Here is a 22,454-nt window from a genome sequence, read left to right on the forward strand (position 1 = left end):
GTTCCACCTTCCCCAAACCTGCATGAAAATATAGATTTTTTGTTTTTCAGCTACATTGATGGCTATACTGCTTGCTACAACAGGAAAATTTTGCTGTAGCCAAATCACTCTTTTTATCTTAATGTGTTTTATTTCTGTTGTTGTTGCTTATTTGTTTTTCCCCCAAGTCTTTTCAAAGATTTTTTTTTGCTTCCCTCCCACAAAGTCATGCAGAAGCAGAGCAATGCAGTGTCTGTGTGAGGGAGGAAGGTGTGTGTGAGCATGACAGAGAGAGGAAGAACAGAGCAGGACAGAAAAAGAAGCACAGAAAGCTGAGATGTGAACAAAATTGAATTTGGGGAGAAATGCAATTTTCCAATGACATCAGTACTATTTATAACCAGTTTGAAGCCAAGCTGCACCCCAGGGCTGAGAGCAGCACTTGTCCACAGCATAGAAGAGAGAAAGGGAAAAACAAAAGGGAATGAAGAGCTGGGAAGGAGAGAAAGGAAAAAGAGAAGAGCAGATTTTGGGAAGCACAGTTGCTAACATGGCCAGGGACTGGATTGGGTGGGCTGGGGCTCACAGACTCTGCAGGGGCAGGGTCCATCTGCTGCCCCCTCCATGCCCAGCACCTCCCACTGCCATTAACACCCTGACTCTGGGGCCCCGATGTGCTGCCTGTTACCTGCAGTAGCCAGCACTGCCAATTGCTTCTCTTTCTTGTTTTCTTTTCTTAGGCACGAAGCTGCAAAGTGAAGAAAGAGACTGAGAAACAATTTTCCCTGTTGAACTTGCCCCTCAATACTGAAAATAAAAATATTATAGCAAATATTTGTAGAGGTCTTCACTGGGCTTGCACCAAGAATTTGCTGCGAGGTACAGAGTAAAATAAAGCCAAATCCAAACAAATCTTCCCTTCTCTGTGCATGTTTGTTAATCAGAGCAGTCATGCAATTGAGGACTGTCCTCAAGAGCTGTGTTGCAGGAGGAATGGGCTGAAACTGGACTCAGGAGATTGGACTGGGTTTCTGGGATCACTTGGTGACCAGCTGAGGTGCACAGCAGTAAATGAGAGATTGCAGGACAAGTTGAAGATATGTGTTTGAGATTTAGGTTTCCTATCCCGCCAGAGGAGAGCTGAGTGCCTCCTAAGAGTAATCCAAAAGGCTCTCCAATGGAGAGTCAGTGCTAGAAAATGCTAATCTGCCATGTTCCTATGAAGCTTCAGCTTCTCAGCCCATCCAAGTTCCCCTTTATGTATGTTTACAGAGGAGAAATACTCAGTAGGCAGTGTATAATCCAAGGCTTATAAATTTTGATGTTGTGTTAATCAGCTGTATTAGTGAATTAGTCAGAGCTAAATTTGGATTGACAATCTAGGTGGTGGGAGCTCTTCTAACCCTTCCCTCTCTTTCCTTTTAAACCTTTCTGATTCCAGATTCTCAGCATGGGATTTAGGAACAGGCATCCCCTACTCTGCTGAGTGACACAGCCCTGGAGCTCCAGCCCTTCAGTGTTGCCTGTACAGGGGGAAAGAACCAAGCCTGCCACAGATGTGGGAATGGGGCTGTGGGAGCAGCTGGGAATACACTGGGGAATTCCCTGGGGAGCATCAGCCCATTGTCCTTACCTGTGCTGAAAACCAGAAAGAGACACAGGAACCCCAGGCTCATCTTGGCTGCCACATGCCAGCAGAGCCCCTGCATGATGGATGCTGACTTCCAGCAGGTTTGGCTGGTCTAGGAGAGAGAAATGCTCTCTTGGTGGTGGTAAAATTTTTAGCATTGAGCAATTTTATCCAGCCCTTGTCCCAGAATGATTTAACCACAGGAGAAATACCCAATTTCTGTGATGCAGAGAAAGATTGGGTTGGAAATTACAAAGGAACAGAATCCCACAATCAGCAATTCCTCTGTGCCTCTGGGTGCTGTGAGTTTAGCATGTGCCTCATGATTTTCAAGTCCTACCTAACTGGCTTTTCTGGAGAATTGGTAAGATTGTCAACACAACCCTCTTCTCTGGCAGGATGAGCTGTGCCTAAAAGGCACCTGATACATCAAGTGCCTAAAGCTGTTCTGCTAAAACAAGATAAAATTTGCTTATGTTTAGTTTCAGACCAGACATGTCAACTGAAATGTCACAGAAATGTTGCTTTTCTGATCATTCCTGGTTTTGTATTTCTGTAGTTATTATCACCAAGTTGTGTCCATGCTGCCTTGCCTACCTGCTTGGTAAGGATTAACAGTGTTCTGCCTTTCAGACCATGAGCTGCATTCCAGGTTTCAAATATTTCATTAGATGACTAGGGAGGTGGGGAAAAAAAGGTTTCTTTTCATGTTTCCCCTGTGTTTGTAATATCAGAACATGTCAATAACTCTGTAGTTGTCAGAAAATGAGAGATGATATGAAAACCAGCAAAAAAAAGAAAAAAAGAAAGAAAAGCCCAAAATTTTTTAATATCCTCTTGGAGTAGCTAATCTTGCAAGTATGCAGAAAAACATTTTCCTGCCAGAAAATGTTGAAGGTGATATATATCTTGAAGGTGATACTGTTTGATTCAAAAACTATTATCATCATATTTAAAATATTTTTCATTTTGAGAATTGAAACATTCAAAAAATGGCTTATTTGTATTTAGTGGCTCTAAAGAGACTCTTCCTGGGATAGTGGAACACTACTAAATATTTCTGTGTTGGAAATGTCTGTATTTGCTGGTCTGATGAGTCAAAAGTGTGTAAGTGCCAGCTCTGCTAATTCAAGCAAAGCTCTGAGAGCTTTCAAGCAGTTCATCCTACCTATTCAGCCCATCTGCCCAATCCTTTTTACTCAGACCCAAGCCTGGACTCATCCACAGTTTCTGCACAGCATGTGCAGGAGAAATGAACTGAGGCAGAAAGTGTTGGCCAAATCTCATTCCCAGACTTCATACTCCATCACCTTTCTATGGAGGAATTATGCATGGACAGAGTCCAGTATCCCATGGACAAGTCTAGCACTAAAAATCCTAAACCTGGCTTTTCTTGCAACAATATTTGGAATCTGGTGAACTGCTTGACTACGGACCATGAAAATGTTGCTGTCATGAAAATCCCAGGGCCTGACTCCCTGGCAAGGCTATCCCTGCTTCCACTCTGGTGTTATGAAGCTTCCTGGGACTTGTAACAGTTTGGGTGTTTTTGTTTTGTTTTGTTTTGTTTTTTTAATATGTTTTGGGTTTTTTTGTTTTGTTTTTAATGGATCTGTGGACTCTGTAATTAGGGGAGAGCAGTGTGTTAGCTCAAGCATGTTCACAAGCTGATGTGATAAAAGCAGTGCAAGTGTAGTCTGCATGGAGATAGGTAAAAAACCAACCCACATCTCTGGATAAATTTTTTGTTGTCTTTGGTTTGGCTCAATGAAATAGAGAGGAGTTAGTGAGAGATGTTCCTCTGAGGAGCTGAGTGTGAGGAAATGGTGCTTTGCAAAGCAGCAGGGAGGTGGCTGTTGGGGAGAGCAGGCTTTGGGAGGTGGAGAGTGGGTGACCATGTAAAGGGGGGTTTGTAACTGCATGTGATTTGGAGCAGGGGTCTGTGGTGGCTGGTGCATCTAGATAATCAAGTCTCCTATTAAAGGGGAACTATTGGGTTCTGTCTTTGTTTGAGGTGAGAAATCGGGTGATTTGCTGCTTGCAATAGAACTGTGTGAATTTTGATTCTACTATGAGAAGTGTCACCTTAGCTCTGCAAAATCTGCATTAGGATGAGTTGTGCTTTGTGATGATGGTTCAGTGTTTAGGGGCCACAGCCTCTCTGAGCTGTTCCATGCGCACAGGAGTGACCAGGCTGCAGAGCCAGTGCTGTCCCTGTGCACAGCAACCCAAGGGACACCAGCAGGAAACACAGACAACAGAAGTGCTGCCACTGAGCTGTCCCTGAGGGGCAAGGCTGGCCAGCCTGAGGGTCTCTGCAGCCCTGACTGGTGAATGACCCCACACCTCTGCCCTGCACAAGGATTTTGGCTGCATGGCAAGTGAAAGACCCAGACCCAGGAGGTGGGAGAAGAGGGCATGCCCTCTTCATTTTCAATCTGTCCCTACAGATCAATGGCCAGTGTTCATACACCATGAGGAAAATGGATTTCCAGGACCTGCTCTGAGGAATGTGGGCTCTCCTGGGTCACCAGTGACTCACACTGGCACTGTAATCCTTGGGGAGAGCATTTCACAGACTGATGTGAAGGCACAACTGTTTTACAAAGGTTCATAAGTAAAAGGGTAGATAGCAGATAATTTCCTGTCAGAGATCTAACTTAGTGCTGATTTATTTAAACTGACCAGAGTTGTTCATGGCAGCAGAACAGGGGAAAATCGTTTAACAGAGGACTTGGTGTAGCAAGTAAGAGCAGGGTCTAGAGAGAAAACATTCCTAAAAGACAGAGAAGAGGCAAGAGGATTGACACATGAAGGGATCATCTATTTTAGGAGAGAGAGAAAAGCTGTAAAAATACAAACAGAATAGAGCAAGACAAATTGTGCATGGAAGCATTCCCCACACACTGGGTGAAGCTTTCTTGCTCATCTGAATTCTCAGTTCCCTGCTGTCCTCCCCACTGAGCTGCTCCTCTGTGCTAATCAACACACACAATTCTCTGCACATGTAGTGCTGATTTACAGCAGGAATTCAGAGAAGGCATTACCTGGCCATATCACACTACAGACTCAGCCAAGCAAAACATCTAATGATAAGGACAACAGGCAAACATAACCTGGAAGGATGGATCACAGTAAGACACATCCTGTTCTACTTCTAGCAAAGAAATACTGAGTACTGTTGCTATAAAATGATGGAAAATCCTCCATTCATGAGAGTGCTTGTTTTGCCTGAATGCCATTTTTAGCACTGGTGTGTTCTCTGACCAGCACAAAATGCTTAAAAAGAAATTGCAGGTAAATCTTAATACCAGGGATATCACTCCAAAGTGAACTACCCTTGCTCTTTACTTGGTAGAGACTTGATTTAAATTTGAAGCATTAGCTTTTAGTTTCTTCCCAAAATCTTTTTCCAGCATTAACTCCCTGAAATTTATGTGATCTAACCAAATTTCAAAACCATGTGTGACAACTATTCCTAGAACTGTTGCCTGAAATATCTTATCTCTCAGCAATGTAGATGTTAGTAATATTAACTCTTGTAATACATGTCACATTTGCATTACTCTGGTTATTCAATATCCAATTTTTATTTATCAGGGACGAGCCTTTATGACTTTGCAACTGTATCTCTCTTGAAGTGACTCCACTGCTATGACTGAAATACATGTCCAGGTTGCAAATAAAAAACCCTCATTGTCCTCCAGACCAAAATCACCATTTCCATTTCAGACTATACTGAGATCCACAGGTACCTCACAGCCCTGAGCAGGCAGACAAATCCCATAAACTGACTCAGAGAAGGTTTTCCTTCCAAACATTTGCCTGATAAAAGCTGAGGGTCAAGCCTTTGGTTACAAATTCTCCTTCAGCTCAGCTGCTATAACAATCCTCCTCTGTTTATTTTAAGCTGGATGATATTAGTAGAATCTATTTTATTTAGAACTGTTGATGCAGAGTTCCCTGAACTGCTGAATTGGAGATTTTAATCCAGTTCAAATTACTTTTATACACTCATGAAGACCTCTTATTAAATCCCTCTCTGTTACTCTGGGTTAACAGCAATCTTAAACCAATGTGTTTATTAGCTATGCTTCAGTAGAAGTCCTTTTAATGTGGCAGGTAACCATGAAGTTTAAATAGTTTTCATTTTTCCTGTACCAACATACTGCACTCCAATCTCAAGCAGTTTCCTCACATCTTCATGCTTAACAGAGCAGAACAGAAATCAAGAGAACAAAGAAGTAAAAGAGGAAAGTCCTTGAGTACAAATTTCCTTACCTGCATTCAGTTGCAACATCTAAAGGTCATGTCTCATTTTAAGCACACCATCATCCACCAAGTCTAAAGAAATATTTCAAGTTAATGTGAAAATATGCCCGTGTTACAATTGCACGCTTCATTACATTGATACAATTACTTTTTAAGTTCAGATTTATTTGTGTGAGAATGCAATATAATGCAATAAATATACATTTAGTAAAAAATAATTTAATTTGCTACATTTCCACTGAGCATTAATAGCACAGCTGAAAAGGTTTCCTCTAAGTACAAGCAAAACCACCAAGATCTGGAATAGTTAACATCAACTTACCTGATTTCTCATGACAAAAATTATCTTCAGAGCCTATATAACACTGGAAGTTATTGCCAGTTGTTAATAAACACTTTGTGAAAAACTTTGAGAAGACAAACTTGATAATCTTTCCTTAAAATCCTGTGAAAATTGTTATCCTAATCCCTGAAGGACTAACCAGAGGTAACACAATCGTAAGCACACAAAGTGCCTGTTGAATCCTGCATGGAAAGGCTCTGTGGCAGGTCAGGTGGGGATTGGAAGCTCCTTTTGGCAGTAGAATTGAATTGTGGAGGATTTTTTTTCCCTTTTAAAGGAACAGCTGCAATTAGACCCATGGCACCTTTGATGGTGAGAAGTAGGCAAGGGTGAGCCCCTCTGGAAAAGCTTTAGTCATCCTTCAGGTCAGACAAGGGACATTGTCAAGAGGGCAGAGATGACACCTGAAGTGTATCTTAAGTGTGGAACCTCAAAAGGAATAAAATGTGAGTCACATCCAGGAAAAATTGCCTGGAATCATGGTGAGGTGATGGGGAAGGAAGACAGGTCTGGTCAGAGCAATGACATAGGGCAATTTCAGGGCTGCTGAGTGATGTTCAGTAGTATCCAAGGGAAGATCACTGTTGGAAACAGTCAGCAAAGTTCTGCTACCATTTACTCCAGTGGGCTGGAAAGAATTCCTCTGAAATCAGTGAGTTTAGATGCAGCATGGTTAAAAGCCAGTGATCATCCATTCAGTAATTTTATCACAATCGACCAAACGTTTCAACTTGTGAAACCACTCAAAACGTTGTAGCAATTAATAAAGGAAATCTAAGTGGGTTCACAGTCAACTTATGAAACAAAAAGTGCTTTAGCAACCATTTTATGTGTGTGGTTGAGCTGTGTCTCTGTCTGCCTAACAATCCTGCCTTTACCAAGAACTTCAGATGCTGCAAGGCAACTGCAGCCACATTTACCAGAGCTGTAGCTGGTCTATAAGATGCCCACATGTCTGTGCACATGCATGCACAATTTTTCCTTGTTTTCATTCACTCTGTTTTTCACAAAAAAACACTATGTGGTGGGGTGTCACTGCATCTAGTATTATTTAATTCTGTATGGAATTTAATGCTGTGAAAAAAGGAAAATTTTTGAGACTTGTGACTGAATGCTGAAGCTGGAGGAATATGGAAGCACCTTTTCTTTGACAAGACTTACTTTTACTGACTTAATTACCAGTTGCTCAATAGCACATCCAGAAGACTGGGATGAAAGTCCTCTCTGTAACAGCTGACAAAAACAGGTATAGCCAGGAAAATGTGTGTGCTGGGATCAGTTCCAGCCTTTTGATGTTTGCCTGTGAGGATAATTAGACTTTCAGCAGGTTTTGCCTCATGCTGTGTCTTACCCTGGGACTCTGTAATTTTAACTTTCCTCAGCTGCTGAGCAATGCCCAGGTGACCTGGGAGGGGGCTTTTGTTCAGCCCCAACTTTGACTCTTGGGGACAATGCTGTGTTCTCACTCAGAACATCCCTCTGGGCAAGTAGCTTTCTCAGGAGTATAGTCTTTACATGCCTCCTTTTTCCAGCATCCCTTTGTGTGGCAGCACTGTGTCCATAACCAGCATCCCAAAATCCAGAACAGGAAACAAAAAAGACATTTTCAGTGTCTCTTAGTAACACAGTATAGACATACAATTCACATAAATTACCTAGTAAATGCATCCATTTGCTGAAGGTTGCACAGGGTAAGGGCCTGCTAATGCAATTTAAATAAACAGAAATTCAAGGAAATGCCTGTGATTTATCTGTAAGAGACAGTGTGGTGTGATGTTCTGGTAGGGAGGGAGAGAATGAAGTCTGGCTGTTGAAGCTCTATCTCTCTGAGGGCTGAGAGCACAGAGTGAAAGCAAAGCACTATTTCTTCCTTCTGGCTTTTTCTTAGGCCTTGATGTGGTTAAAAGCACACATTTCTCTGTAGAAATTGCAATATGTGTAAGTAGCCATACATTCCTGTGACCTCAGCCAGTGGCATGAACATGTGTCCCCTCCCACCTGCTCTGTCCTGGGCTGGCAGTGGCTCCTTGTCCTGGTGTGCCACTGGGGTGGCAGTGTCCTCAGGTGTGGCCACCCTCCAGCCCGGCTGGCCTGTGAACCATCTCTGCCCTGAAAGATGAGCTGTGGCACCTGGAGCACTGTAGCACCTAAAGCACCTCACAGAACTGCCTGATTTACCTGGTTAGAAAACACAAATCCAGCTGTGTCTCTCTCACCCAATGCTGATGTGCAAGAGAGAAGGAAATGCTGTTTTTAAATAGAGTGCAAAGAAGCAAACTTAACCCAAGTGTACTCCAGAGCACTGAAGTTTTATTTTCAGTTACACTTCATTTTACTGTGGCAAAGGTTTCCATGAAAGCATCTTTGAATGATTATTAAATAAATTTTGTTTAGAAAAGTATCAATTGAGTACATTTCATTTGTTCTGAAAAAACTGTTTGCACTTCAACACTTCTCTGTTAGTCCTCTACCATTACAATTTTATAAGATATTTAGTTTATTTTATTAAGAAATGTACTAGTTCTAGAAATTTTTAATTTTAGATTTTTCCAATATCCTTCTATTATATCCTTCTATTATTTTTGGCACAAGTTTTATTAAAGACAACTCTCTAAATGTATTACTGTTTCTTTGTCAATCTTTTTTGAGTAGAATAACATTTCATCTCCTAAAAGAAAAATTATATAAAGAAACTCAGAATTACTACATGTGGGAAAGACCTCTAAGATCATTGAGTCCAACCATTAACCCAGCACTACCTCTAGGGATGGTGATTCCCTGGGCACTTCCTGGACAGCCTGTTCCAGAGCTTGACAATCCTTCAATTGAAGAAATTGTTCCTAATATCCAATCTAAACCTCCCCTGGTACAACTGGAGGCCGTTTCCTCTTTTCTCATCTCTTGTTACCTGAGAGAAGAGACTGACCCCACCTGGCTGCAGCCTCCTGTTGGGCAGATGTGGAGACTGACAAGGTTCTTCTAAATTCTTCTAAGCCTTCTGATGTTTACATTTTTGGAATGGAGTTTCTCATGCACTTTTCATGTAAATAATGATTGTTTTGCATTCCTTTCTGAAGGAGGAGAAAATTGATGGACTGTTGGTTTGACCAGTGTGGCTGGAGAGGTGGCAATTTCATCCTTCAATCCATGGTCACTTCTGAAAGTCTATAAATATTGGAGTTCGAAAATAAACTACGCTCTTTTTACCTTGGACGTTTCAGCTTGTGCGCATTGTTCATTTCGTGTCCTATTGTGACACTGTCCTGAGCCTCCTTTCTCCAGGCTGAACACCCCCAGCTCCCTCAGCTGCTCCTCAGCCTTGTGCTCCAGCCCCTTCCCCAGCTCTGTTGTTCTCTGAACACACTCCAGCCCCTCAGTGCCTTTCCTGCAGTGAGGGGCCCAAAACTGGACACAGGATTTGAGGTGTGGCCTCACCAGTGCCCAGCACAGGGGGACAATCCCTGCCCTGGTCCTGCTGGGGACGCTGTTGCTGATGCAGACCAGCTGCCATTGGAATTCTTGCCCACCTGGCACACTCTGGCTCATGCTCAGCTGCTGCCAGCCTGCACCCCAGGGCCTTTCCCACTGGGAGCTTTTCAGTCACTCAGCCCCAGCCTGGAGCACTGCAGGGGATTGTTCTGACTCAAGTGCAGAACCCGGCACTTTGCTTTGTAGAACTCCAAATACATAGTTATATATAAAAACTTGTATTTGTTCCATTCATAGAACATCCTTCCCAATTCAGAACATGTGTTCCAGATTGCAAGGCAAAATGTATTCTATTACCATCTGTATGGCAGATTACCTTTATCAAGTGAGCAGTTTGCCTTATCTCTCTCTCTGAGTGACCACAATCACTCCTGCCTCGGGAGGGGACATCTGCTGATAACAGACTATTGAATGTCACTGCATGACTGATAAGAGCTATAACATCCCATTGTGAGATGCTCCGCCCAGAGGGAGGAGCCAAGCATTGCTACCCAGATATAATCCAGAGGTTTTTGAGACACCAGCACGGCTTTTCTCCACAGGATTCCCCAGAGGAGCAGCAGCTGCCTCTTCTTCCACAGGATCTTCAGAGGAAGAATACATCCTTCTCTACAGATCCCCCTGCTCCAACAGAGCCACACCTGACACTGCAGGAGGGCTGCAGCCACATTTCCAATGGGACTGCCACCAACACCCTGACCCACAGGGTTAAAGGTTCTGACTCTCAGTGTTGTTCTAGTGTACTGCATTGTTTATTTTATCCTTTTATTTTTTTTCCCTATTAAAGAACTGTTATTTCCTGCTCCCATATTTTTGCCTGAGAGCCCCTTAATTTAAAATTTATAGTAATTCAGAGGGGTGGGGAGGGTTTACACTCTCCATTTCAGGGGAGGCTCCTGCCTTCCTTAGCAGATTCCTGTCTTTCCAAACCAAAACAACATGGATTTAGAACTGAAAATAGTTTCTGTCCTTTATATAACTTTTTCTTTAATTTGTATTATCTATGTAGCAATTGCTAAGATTGGTACTAACATCACAAAACTTCCTGAACAGAATGTGCATTAAACTCTACAAACTGTTTTCAGTAAGAATGTTTTGTGTATTTACTAAAGTAGGAAACACTTTCTTTTGAAGTGTCTGATATTGTGAAACTTTTTTTGAACTCAAGTATGCTCTTGAGGGAGTAAAAGAAGAGAAAATAAAAAAAGGGGCCATGAAGATAATGAAAATGTGTAGTAGTGAGAGGCATGGAGTCCTAGTGATTTTCTTATCTGTGTGTGAGTTACAATACATGAGATTTTTACACAATACTATGCACTGCTCCTTGAGAGTTTCCAAAGTTAGTTTGTGATAAAGCACTTGGCATTTTTAAACACAGATCCTCATAAAGCTCTGATTAGATAACAAGAAATTTAAGCAGTCCAGAACTTAGAAAACTGTTTAATGACTTATCCAATGATTTTATTTCTGATAGGATGTGTGTCAGTGATGTAACTGACCCCATCAAATCTGCCAAAAAATTCTCATATTACGCCTTTTTCATGATCTCTGCTCTGTATTCTGCTGTCCATCTTCACCTGACACAAAGAAGCAGGAGAAAAGCTGTGGTGCTGTCCCAAAGCCACTGGGCTGACAGTATTATCTTAGAGAGCAATTTCTTTAAATAATGTCTAGCTCCCCTGCTGTTCGCTGCCTTGGGACTTGGCTTTCCTGATTCCATCCCTTCTCTGTGTCCCAAAAGGATGCTCTGTGTTCCAAGAGGATGCTCTGTGTTTGTCAAGCAACTGTTTTACCCTGGCAAGTCTTAAAAATCAAAGCATCCTACAAATAAATAGAAGGGTACACCGAGAAAATTCCATTCCTGAAGCTGTTTCTTGATTGACACTGTTTCAATTTTTACCCTTTCTAAACTGCTGACCCTAAGTCTTATTCTGCTTAGGTGGGGGACAATTGTATAGGATTCCCAAGTCCCATATAGGGGTAAGCACAGGCTGCACCCCTGGATACAAGCAAGACTTTGCCTTAGAATAGGTATCACACCTTCTTCCCTTTTTAGAGTCTGCTTCTTAAAGGATCAGATGTAATACCTCACTGAAATCCAGTGACTTGTCAGGTTCTGGTATTTGGGTGACAGCCAAGAGGAAATTTTAATGCAACACCTTTCCTTGCAGATGAACCAAAGCTGAGTGTTTCACCTGCTGTGTCTGTGAAATGCTCAGGGAAATGCCATTGCTGTGCCTGGCAGCTGCAGGGCTCAGCCCAAGCCCTCCTGCTCAGGCTGGGACATTCAGGGCTGAGGCAGTGATGATAATGCAGGGTAGAGTTGTCTGTAAAAGCAGACACACTTGAAAAACCCCTGAACCCCAAAAGGTTCAGAATTCCACACTCTGATGCATTAGTTTGGAAAAACACAAACTGTCAATCTTTGGAAAGAATAGAACTTGGTTGTAAGAGCCTGACATTCACCCTATTTATTTTTTAGTTATTATTTATTTAAATTGAATCATTGAAAACAAACAAATAGACTCAAAAGCACTACAACTTAATGTTGCAGTACTAAAGGATCCTTTAATTATTTCCACATTACAGTGGTTTAGAAGTGGGATAAGACATGTCATAAATGTTGAATATTTTTTTACCTACCATAAAATATTAAAAAACCTTAGGTTGTAAGGTTTTTAGGTTGTATTTCAAGTGTTCGGCAGAGCTCATTCCTTGGTGACAGCCATGAAACTGAAGCCACAGAGAATGCCTTAAAATACCTCTCTGTGTCCAGCTACATTTTTGGGAAGAGTTGATGTTTCATGTGTTTCTCTTCCTGTCTCATTCAGACACAGAACCACACAGAAATGCAGCAACAGAACCAGGGGTAGAATTCAAGCAAATTCCCTGCAGGGGATATTCTGATCATGCTTGTACCATTACTGTGTTCCCTCTATATTTTGTTTGCAATTTCATAATATTTTAGCACGTTATGTTTCCAATATGAGTGCATTTTCTCCCACTTTTCATTTTCCCCTTCACATATGCTTCAAGCCATATAAATTACATGGCCACTAAATCAAGAGATGCTACAAATAATGGGATCTAGCATGTGTTGACAGGGCTGGCTGTGGAAACCACATAAAACCTGCTTTTAGCTGAGTTTAGTCCTGCCCAGATGAAGCCAAAAGGGTCTTTGCCAATGTCTCTGCTGGGAGTGCATTTGACAATATATTCTTTGAATATGTGTGAAGATATCAAGATTTAAATGAAAATAAATCCAACCACATCATAATTGAAATTTCTATTTATTAATAAGTGGTGCAGTTTTTAAAGACAGAACATAAAAAAATCAGTTAAGAAGTATTGTTTGCATAATATATTGAAATAAACATATTAAATTTGTTCAAATATTGGACAGTGCCAGAATAGAAATTACACATACAGTTTAAAAATTACAATAAATAATATTATAAAGAGCACTAAAGGCCACTTGTATAAAAGTTGTGTTCCCTTGTCAGCCAGAATCTGAAAAGCATCTTTGTAGCATGGAGAAGATTTCAGTGAGCAAGGCACAAATACTAGTAATAATAAGATGCCATAACTAGAAAACAAAATGCAGTTGGCTATGTAACCTTCAGTCTCAGTGTTCTTCGTGATGGAAATAGGAGCCCATTTTCACTATTTTGCTTCAGTTAACTTCAGAAGGAAGCTACTCAAAGCTGAATTGGGAAGGATCAAATCTTACAGCCTAAAAAACCAGAAGGAAAAGTGATACCCAGGGTCTTCATTGCTAGGGTGCCCAGCTAAAAACACTAAAACACTTGAAAATGCCCCCTTTTCCTCTGCACCTCTTAAAATAATCTTCAAATGAAGCACTCACATCCAGCTGTGCTCCTGAAAAAGTGACATCCCACCAAATTCATGAGGTGCTGTAGGAGATTTAGGTTTGCATCTCTTAGACACCTACAGCTCAGTGATGGGGGCTGTGGGGTGCAGGGAATCCAGATCCAGCTCTTTCCTCACAGGCTCTGCAGTAATCAGGATGGATTCAGTTCCTGCCTAAGCAGATGTGACACCTCTGCAGCAGCTGGGCTCCCAGCAGGGGTGAGGGTGCTCCTCACTCTGCATTTTCTGATTGCTTTAGGCTGTGATCTTGCAAACTGGTTGGACCTTGGTGCTCTCCTGAAGGTCACAAAGCCCTGCTACCCCCGGGTTCAGGTGGGCTTTAGTTTGCAGCACTCATGGGCCACCATTTGAAGCAGAAAAATTTTAAACTATTTCCACTCTGGACCATAATAATGCAGCAATGTTACAGATAAAAACAGAGCAAATATAGCCAAAGGACAATTTAGGGACTTTTTAATCAATCTCTCCATGGGTTGAATTCCCTTTTATTTAGATAGGAGCCAGAGTGATAAATTCAGGGCAGGGAAAAGCCAAGGCAAGGACAACAGTCAGTACTTGACTAGATTTTTTTTTTTTTTAAGTGCCAACTCTCTTAGTAGAGCATAAACCACTTTTATCATACCTTCATACCTCAACAAAGCATTCACTTTTGCCTTAATCAAATAGTCCCAGTTTCATCTAAAATGAGGAAGCTTAATTGATAATAATGCTGCAAAGAGAGGCACAGAATGTAAACACAGATTCACCTTTTTGAAAACTTCCAGACATCTGGCATTTGTTTGGGACTGAAAATCACTCTCAAAATGTAGCCAAGAAAAATGTCTCCAGATCAGTGCTGTCCTTCACAAGAAAATTTATAAATAATGGCAGATTAGAACCCAGCCCTGCTCCCAGTGCACCACTGTGAGAAGGTTTCTATCTTACTTCAAGGAGAGCAGAGAAAAGCTCCACAGTTTCAAATTACAAAAAATATCTCAAGGCCTGAAATGAGATGAGAGTCATCAAAGTCATTAATACTTTTTAATGTAAAGTACATGCAAACAAAGTGCTAGTGTGAGTCGAGGTGCTAGAAAGGTCTGACCCAAAGAGAATTGATAACTCTTTAACTGAAACATCATGCAGAAGAAGGTATAAATCTAATTAATTCCTATTACAAAGACTATTATTGACCCAGATGCCTTCCTCAAATGAAATTGTGCATAGAGATTCTTTGTGTGTGGAAAGAGGTCTTGACATTCTTAATGTTACTGGGATCACACATAGTTCATTTTGCTTTGTCCAGCATCTATGGCTGGCACATGAACCACAGCTCCAGGGTGGATGCACTCCCTGGACTCACCCTGATTGGAGTCTGATGAATCTGTGTGCAAATCCCAGATCTGGGATGGTCTCCAGATCTCACCTTGCTGGTGACACCTTGACACCTATCTGTTGTCATCACAGACAGCAGAATTGATGGATGCCCTATTTTTAACCCCAATGATGTAAATGGGAGAGAGCTGCTAAGAACACTTATGAACAGAGCAGTGACAGGTTTCAGTGTTAAGAAAGAAAAATATATATTAAAATAAGCCAATCAGATCTGCCTGTCTCATTTCTTGGATCTCCTTCACAGGACCCACAGATGTCTACTGCAGAGGATCTTGCTGAGATTATCACCAGTGCTTTTTAAGAAGAGGCAGATCTTATCTGGCATCATTAAATATTTCATGATGTGGCTACAAATACCTGACCTGACATCTTAAAGATGCATATTGTGATTGCAGACCAGAGAAAACACTAACTTCAAGACAGTTCATCTGCTAAGTGTGCAGAGTGCAGGGCAGCCCAAATCCTTTCTCTGGGGCTGTACCCTGTATGCAGGTGAATGTACATCCAAGTCCCTGCTCTTGCTTGGATCTTCTCTTGGAAAGAACATAACTTTATAAGGAGGCTATTTATGGATTTTCAACCAGCTTCAATACTGAGAAAAGATTCCTTTTATATGACCTGTCATGGAAAAGAACAAAAACCCGAACTGAAGAATTTCAGTGGGAATTGTTCAGGGAACTGCATGGCATAGCCACTGTCAAAGACAGTCACAAACAAATTGATCAGACTGCACCTGCTTTTTAGCTGCCATCATTTTTGATTGTTTAGCTCTAGGAAGCATTTAAAGAAGGACCAAACTCAGATTAAATCAGTAGGAACAACAGGCCCTTTATATTCAAGAAAACTGAAGCAGGCTTGTCTAGCACATACTTGCATACACTTCAGAAGTGTAGCAATGTTAAAATAATTTTTTCATTCTTTTCCATTCTTTTGTCATGTGAGGGTTAAATCTCACAAGTTGCCACAGACATCTATTACTATTTCAGAAAGCCTGTAACAGGTACAATGCAGATATTTCCAAGAATCGTAAGGGCCAAAGAATTCTCAATATGCCAAATTATAACGAATTAGACCTTGGTCATTTAGTTTTATTCTTAAATTTAGCCAAAAAACTGTGCCAAACACAGATTATCTTTCAAGTCAATGCTATTTTTTCAATTAAGTAATTACCAAAATTGAGCCTCATACCATCATGGTTAGTGGTTTCAGAACAGCTCCATGAACTCATCCCAGTCTTCAAAGGCTGTAACTGCTCTGCAGTATTTAATCCTGTAACAACAGCAATTTGTTCTTCCTGAAGATCCATCCCAGAAGGATGAAACATGATATAGCTGAAGAATCAGATGAAGAAAGAAGATCCTAATCCTTTAGATGTCTCTTCCAATAGAGAACAAACAATGAAGATGAAGGCAATGCTCATATCTGGGAAAGAACAGAATTCCCTGGATGGAATTACTGCTGTGAGATGTCAACAATACTGAGGAATTAAACCAAAAGTTTACTATGGTCAGAAAAACCCAACAAAATATTTTCCATTGGAGCACTTTCCATGCAGGGCTGTGCAGTTCCCAGTAAGCACTGGGAGGCCCAGTAACGTGTTCTTGGCTCAGACTGGATGTGCCAAAGATGCTCAGTTGTGCAGCTGCAGTGTAATGCAAGCAGCCTTTACAGAAAATCCCTTTTGTAACACCTTATTTGGGCCAAATCCTGCCCATCTCTGCTGGTCACTGCCCTGGCCACAGTGGGGAAGTCATTTTGTGGAGTGACAGGGATTGTTCTGGACATGAGGTAGGGATGAGCCATGGCAGAGAGGCTGCACCTTGGAGCATTGGGGGAGAGGTGAGACAGCTAACACTGATTGTGTGGTCTCTGATCATCTGACATCTAAGCAAGTCACCTTCTGCTCTCTTTGAACTTGGTACACATTTGGTCATTGTGGATAACTGAGTTAAAGGTGAGATTCATCTCATTCTGAATTTGATGTGTGCCTTTGTTGCTGTACCCTGTGCTCACTGACTGTACTCCTTCATTTCCCACCAGCTGTAAAGAGTGTACAGCCACCAAGCTGGACATCACATGGATGCTATTTCATGGACACATTGACTGACACCAGGTAAGACCTGGACAGGGTATTTGGATATGCTAGTTTCACTAGCTTTATAGGTACTACATTCCCACTGTAGTGGTGAGATCTTTGATTCATTTCCTTCCAGTGATCCAGTGATTTTCCTGGTCTCCTCCTTCTCAATATTTTCCAACTTCCATTAAAAAATATTTGGCTGAGGCCTAGGGAGTATACTTGTCTCTCTGTTGCTCAGGGACACACGACAAAAATGGTGATTATTTATTCATATATTAATCCTAAACATAGCACACATTCATGGATTTGGAGCACTGCATTTCCAAGAGAAAAGGTAAACAGAGAGAAACAGATCCTGGTAGCATCTCACACTGTAGACCTTGCAGGGAAGAGAACAGCAATTTTCTGCACATTTGAGGAGCTCAAAGCACTTGACAAATATTAGAGAATTGAGCCTTTCAACCTGTGAGCATGTGTGGAAGTGTAACTCCCAATTAACAGACTGGGAAACTGAGGCTGAGTTACATTATGCTTCTTACTTAGCAGCACCTAAGTCAATAGAAGAGTGGAGTGTATAAACCTGGAGTTCTCTATGCTGAACAACCTTATTTTTGTAACAAAGAAAATTTGGCCCCATAAGTAGCAAATAGACTTAGCAAAATATTTTCTTAAAAAAAGCATTATAATCCTACTTTGAGCAATTTTATAAGCACTAATGAAGATTTTCAAAGTATTTTGAGGGATTTCTATTTACATTTTACAATAAATAAATACCTATCATCAATCCCAGGAGGTGGCTTGGATGATTTAAAATCCTACCCTTAATTTCATTTCAACATTGTTTTTCAGGAGTAATTATATGAGATCACATGAGAAACATTTAGTTCACAAAAACTTTCCAATAAGGTCATAGTTTAACTCAGCTTTTCCCCTGCTTTTGGTTGATTAGAGATTGATTTGCTTGGTTGATTGGCTTGGTTTATTAGAGATTGATTTGCTTATAATGGAAAGTAATTTAGACATTTTGTTTCCACAAAGGGCTATAGTTCCTGAAAAATCTTTTTATTTTGCTGCTCTGTTTACAAAATGTAGCAAGGATCACTGTATCTTGTCTGTTATCAATTCACCATTGTTGTATTGAAGAGTACCAGATAGATATGTATCATGGAAGAAATCAGCTGTACCATTTATACAGGGCAAAGTCATGCAAACCATGCTCAAAACTAAGTTCCTTAGTTTTGGTAGCATGAAAAAAACTGCATCAGTAAATTGTATGAAATGGTGCAGAATGACTACCACTAATATCACATGCATCTTATGCAGCCATTGGTGTTTTGAACTAGTAAGCTTTGGGTGTAGAGTAAGTGAGATATACAAAGTATGCTTACATTACAAGGAGAAGTCAGCCAGTGACTGCCCCCACACGCTCTTTTAAACTGGCTTGTTTGACGGGGTCCATATTGAGTCTGAAATCCCATCTCCCGTGGAGGACAGAGGCATGGAGCCACTCGGTGTGAAGGGGTCTGTGTCTGTGTCTGTCTCCCCCTCTGCCAGGTAGCGTTTCTCCCTCATCCACGCCGAGCCCCCGCTGGGGCCGAAGGGGAAGTCGTCCCTCTCCTGGGAGATGCTGAAGCCACTCGGGGAGCGCTCCAGCTCCTCGTGGTTGACGGAGAGAAGGGACAATGGGGTGTCGCTGTCTCTCGTGAGGCTCCTTCTCTGCCTCGGGGACACCTTGTCTGAGTAAGGGCTTTGAAGGTCCCCGTGGGAGTGGTAGCTAACCTGGGAGTCCATTAATGTGAATATAGGCAGAACTGTTGGCCTCTCTGCATATGAAGTTGAGGAAGGTGTGGCTTGCAGTCTGCCAGAGTTTTGCCCACCTATTGATAAAGGTTGTGAGTGAGCCGTGTGACCCCGTGCTGAGAAACCATAGGGGCTGACTTTGTTGACTGGAACCTGCTGGAAGTTGTAAGGAGTTTCACGAGAACACTGCTCAGTGTATTTATATATTATTGTTTTTAATTCAGAATATTTGTTTTCTTCTCTCTTCTCCCTTGCAGGAGAAGCGGTTTCTTTCAATGGACTTATCTCAGCAACTTGTATCTGCAGCTGTTCCATGTGATGCATATGCATATCAACAAGAAAATCCAGTTTCTTCCCCATGTCATTTACCTGAAAAATACCAATGTCATGATATTGCCTCAAGTCAGTTGTTCAAAAAGAGTCCATGATTCCATACATGTACAATGGTGTGCTGCCATGTTTATTGGTCATGGAGGTTCATACGATAACCGTGACCCTCCCTCAAAGCTGGGCTGAAATGGACGACAGCTTATCTTCTAACTCCTCAGAATAAGAAGACTCATCCCTATGAACTGTGCCAAAAAATTATTAGTCTTGCTGGATATTTATCAGTACAGTATCCAACAGGACTCTATAATGTTATGACAAAGTTCTTGATACCAGTGGTAAATACCTGTTACCAAAATACAATATATGGAATTCCCTTTGCATACAGACCTGTTCTCTAACTGATAATTACAGAATCATCTAGGTTGGAAAAGACCTCTGAGATCATTAAGTCCAACTTATGACCTAATGCCATGTAATAGTCCCAGAACATCAGGGTTACATGCCAGGACTAGTTTCCTTTCTCTTTTGGATAGGGCCCAAGAGTGGACAACCATTTTGAGTCCAAAGCCTGCAGGAAAAGGGCTTGCTCATGCCAAACACCTCATGTGATGAGTACTGAAGCTACAGGAATTTAAAAGTTCCACTTCAATATTGTGGTTAGGATCTTCTGCCATACACAGTGACATTGATTCAACAAGTTTCAAAAGGTGCGCTTCCCAGGTAAGCAAATTCTTTCATGAAAAACTAGCAGCATAGTTTTGTGATCATTGGAACAAGATCTCTGTGAGTCTTCACCACCAGCAGCACAATTCTGCCTGGGTCAGCCAGAGTAATGCAGAATTTATATCAGCTCTATCATTTCTGAACAAGCTCCTCATGAAATTACTTACCTGCCTCTCAACTTTAACAAATTTTCCCATCATACTTTGGTCTTCAGTATCAGCTGTAGATGCTTTGGCTACATATGGTTCATTTCTGCAAAGAATTAATAACTCTATTAGTGTTCAATATTTCTTTGCATCACAATAAGCAATTTATATAAGAAAACAGAATTGCCATCTTGTTGATTTATTCATATAGATCCTTGGAGCCATTTTTGCTGTTTATGCAAACAGGAGTGAGAGTCTATTCTATGTGATATCAATGCATTCCTAAAAAAATATAATATTGATTTTTAATTTTTTTAATGTTTTGTTTTTCAAGTTTAAAATAAAGATTTAAAAGCACCAGAAGTTCAAAAGAAAATTAAAATTAATCTCCAGCTTGTTGGAATAATTTCAGGTTTGTGAAAATTATTGAGATAGTGCAGTTAGTGAGTCTACAGATGGCCATGTGTTTTTAAATCTAATTCTTTATAATTAGTGTCTTTGGAGACTGAATCTGAGTTTCAAAGATGAGTGTGGTTTTTTCTAAATTTCATTATATCAAATAGTAAGTGTCAGATATTGGAAATGCTGAAAAGAGACAGTCTGGTCTGGAGATTTAAAGCTGATTCCAGAATAAGTTTTCATCTATGCAATTTCCTCTTGCCTGTCCATCAGATGGACCAAATTCATTAGGTAAGAAGATGATCTCTAACTAAGGAGTTTTATTTATAACTTCATGGAATTTTGGATTCTCATGATCAAGCTAATCCTTTATCAAACAGTTTCCAAACTGATGTCAAAGGAGTCAATATTTTCCCATAACCTATGCCTAAGTCTCGAAAAACAATTTTTGAGCACTTGCTCTTTAACATGATTTGGAACAAATATACTCTAAGACTTTTGACATGCCCAGTTCTTCTCTTTCCTGACAAAATCCAAAATACAGCTGTGAATAAATTGTATTTGAGCAAAATCTATACCTAAAACATGTCAGATTTTCCACATTGGGTTACTGGTGATATGGGCTCATGCAGTTTTTGCAATCTGCTTTCCTCCTCAAATGATCACTGCCTCTTCCATATACTTAGGTGTCTTTCTTCACATTTATGTGGTTTTGGAATTTTCTCTGTGTGCGATAATTTATTTTCTGTAAGATTGCTTTTGTTCTGAGCAACCACAACAGCTTTGGGGACAGATTGTTAATGGTCTTGTGTGGTTCTTGATGGATATTTATTGACAGATTGATAGTTGTAAACAACAGAAGAAATGTCATTTATTATTGAATTTTTTCTATGTGGAATGCAGCAGTACAATAATATGGTGCAATTTTCACACTCAGAAATCTGTTATTTTAATTTGTTTTGTGTATCTCTCACCAATCACTGATTTAAAAGCTGCAGCATTAAAAATCTCTGCTTGCCCTTTGGTGGGCACTTCAGGAAGAGAACTAATTTACTTTCAAACTGTTAGTGGTTTTTATTGAGCTTTTAAGTGGGTTTACAAGTTAAATGTTAGAAAATTTGCACATCAGCAATCAAATGCATGCATTTAATTTAAAACCATATTTTCAAACTGTGGAGAAGCTGAGCTGGACAGTTAAGAAGCCGTTGTTTAGATTTTTCATCTAAACACATTGCTCTTAGTGACTTTCTGGCTCAATGTTTATCCACAGCTATCTCATAGCAACATATCCTCTCAGCATCATTACTTTAACAGTGGTTGAAGAAAGATCATGCTTATTGGAATGAATTAACTTTTTATTTCTGCGTTGGGCTGTGCTAAACACTAGGTATAAAAGAATTCACCTGGGAGACTGTTGTGAAGGGTAAGAAAAAGCTCCTCCCTTTTGGGATTTCTTATGCTTGGGAGTAGATGGAGGTCCAGGTGTAAAAATCATATCTACTCTGAAAAAAAGAAAAGTGCAACTGTGTAAGTCCATCTCCAAAAGTTAACACATGACAGAATACGCTGTGCATCTCTGAAGCAAAGGTTCAAAAAGGAAGCACATGTTGATTTGGTAATATATTGGTGCTTATGATGTGTCTGCTCTCTTTTGGGCCACAATCAATGCACTGAATTGCAATTACCTGGTAATTTAATAGTAATTAAGTAATGCTCTAGCTCACTGTTTCCAAACTTCAACATTTGAAACACAACTTCTTTTCCTTCAAAGGAGCCAAACAGCATGATTGTGAAAAAATAGCCAACAGCAGCTGCTCTTAAAAATGTCAGGAGATCCATCAGATTTTGTGCAGGGTAACGAAAATCAGAACTTGGCAAAAGGCGGAATTGCTGACATTCCTAACAAACCAATCACATTCTGTCAGTTGTTGTTTCTAATTGTCAGCAATATTTTAGTCTTTACTAATTATTCTTTTGGCTTGAAAAACATAACTTTAAATG

At 40.7% G+C, this 22,454-nt stretch overlaps 1 protein-coding gene across 1 annotated transcript in view; it reads right to left on the reverse strand.

Annotated features, from left to right (window-relative positions):
• Positions 1-12,987: 12,987 nt before the first annotated feature.
• KCNQ3 (potassium voltage-gated channel subfamily Q member 3) overlaps positions 12,988-22,454 on the reverse strand; it is a 191,764-nt gene continuing 182,297 nt past the window's right edge. The window contains exons 13-15 of the mRNA XM_066566548.1: positions 21,857-21,955; positions 20,076-20,160; positions 12,988-19,224 (exon numbers count right to left, since the gene is read on the reverse strand). Of these exons, the coding sequence (XP_066422645.1) occupies positions 18,487-19,224; positions 20,076-20,160; positions 21,857-21,955 (922 nt within the window). The 3' untranslated portion in view covers positions 12,988-18,486. The remainder of the gene's footprint in view (positions 19,225-20,075; positions 20,161-21,856; positions 21,956-22,454) is intronic.

Source organism: Molothrus aeneus, chromosome 1, assembly GCF_037042795.1.
Source record: "Molothrus aeneus isolate 106 chromosome 1, BPBGC_Maene_1.0, whole genome shotgun sequence".
NCBI lineage: Eukaryota > Metazoa > Chordata > Aves > Passeriformes > Icteridae > Molothrus > Molothrus aeneus.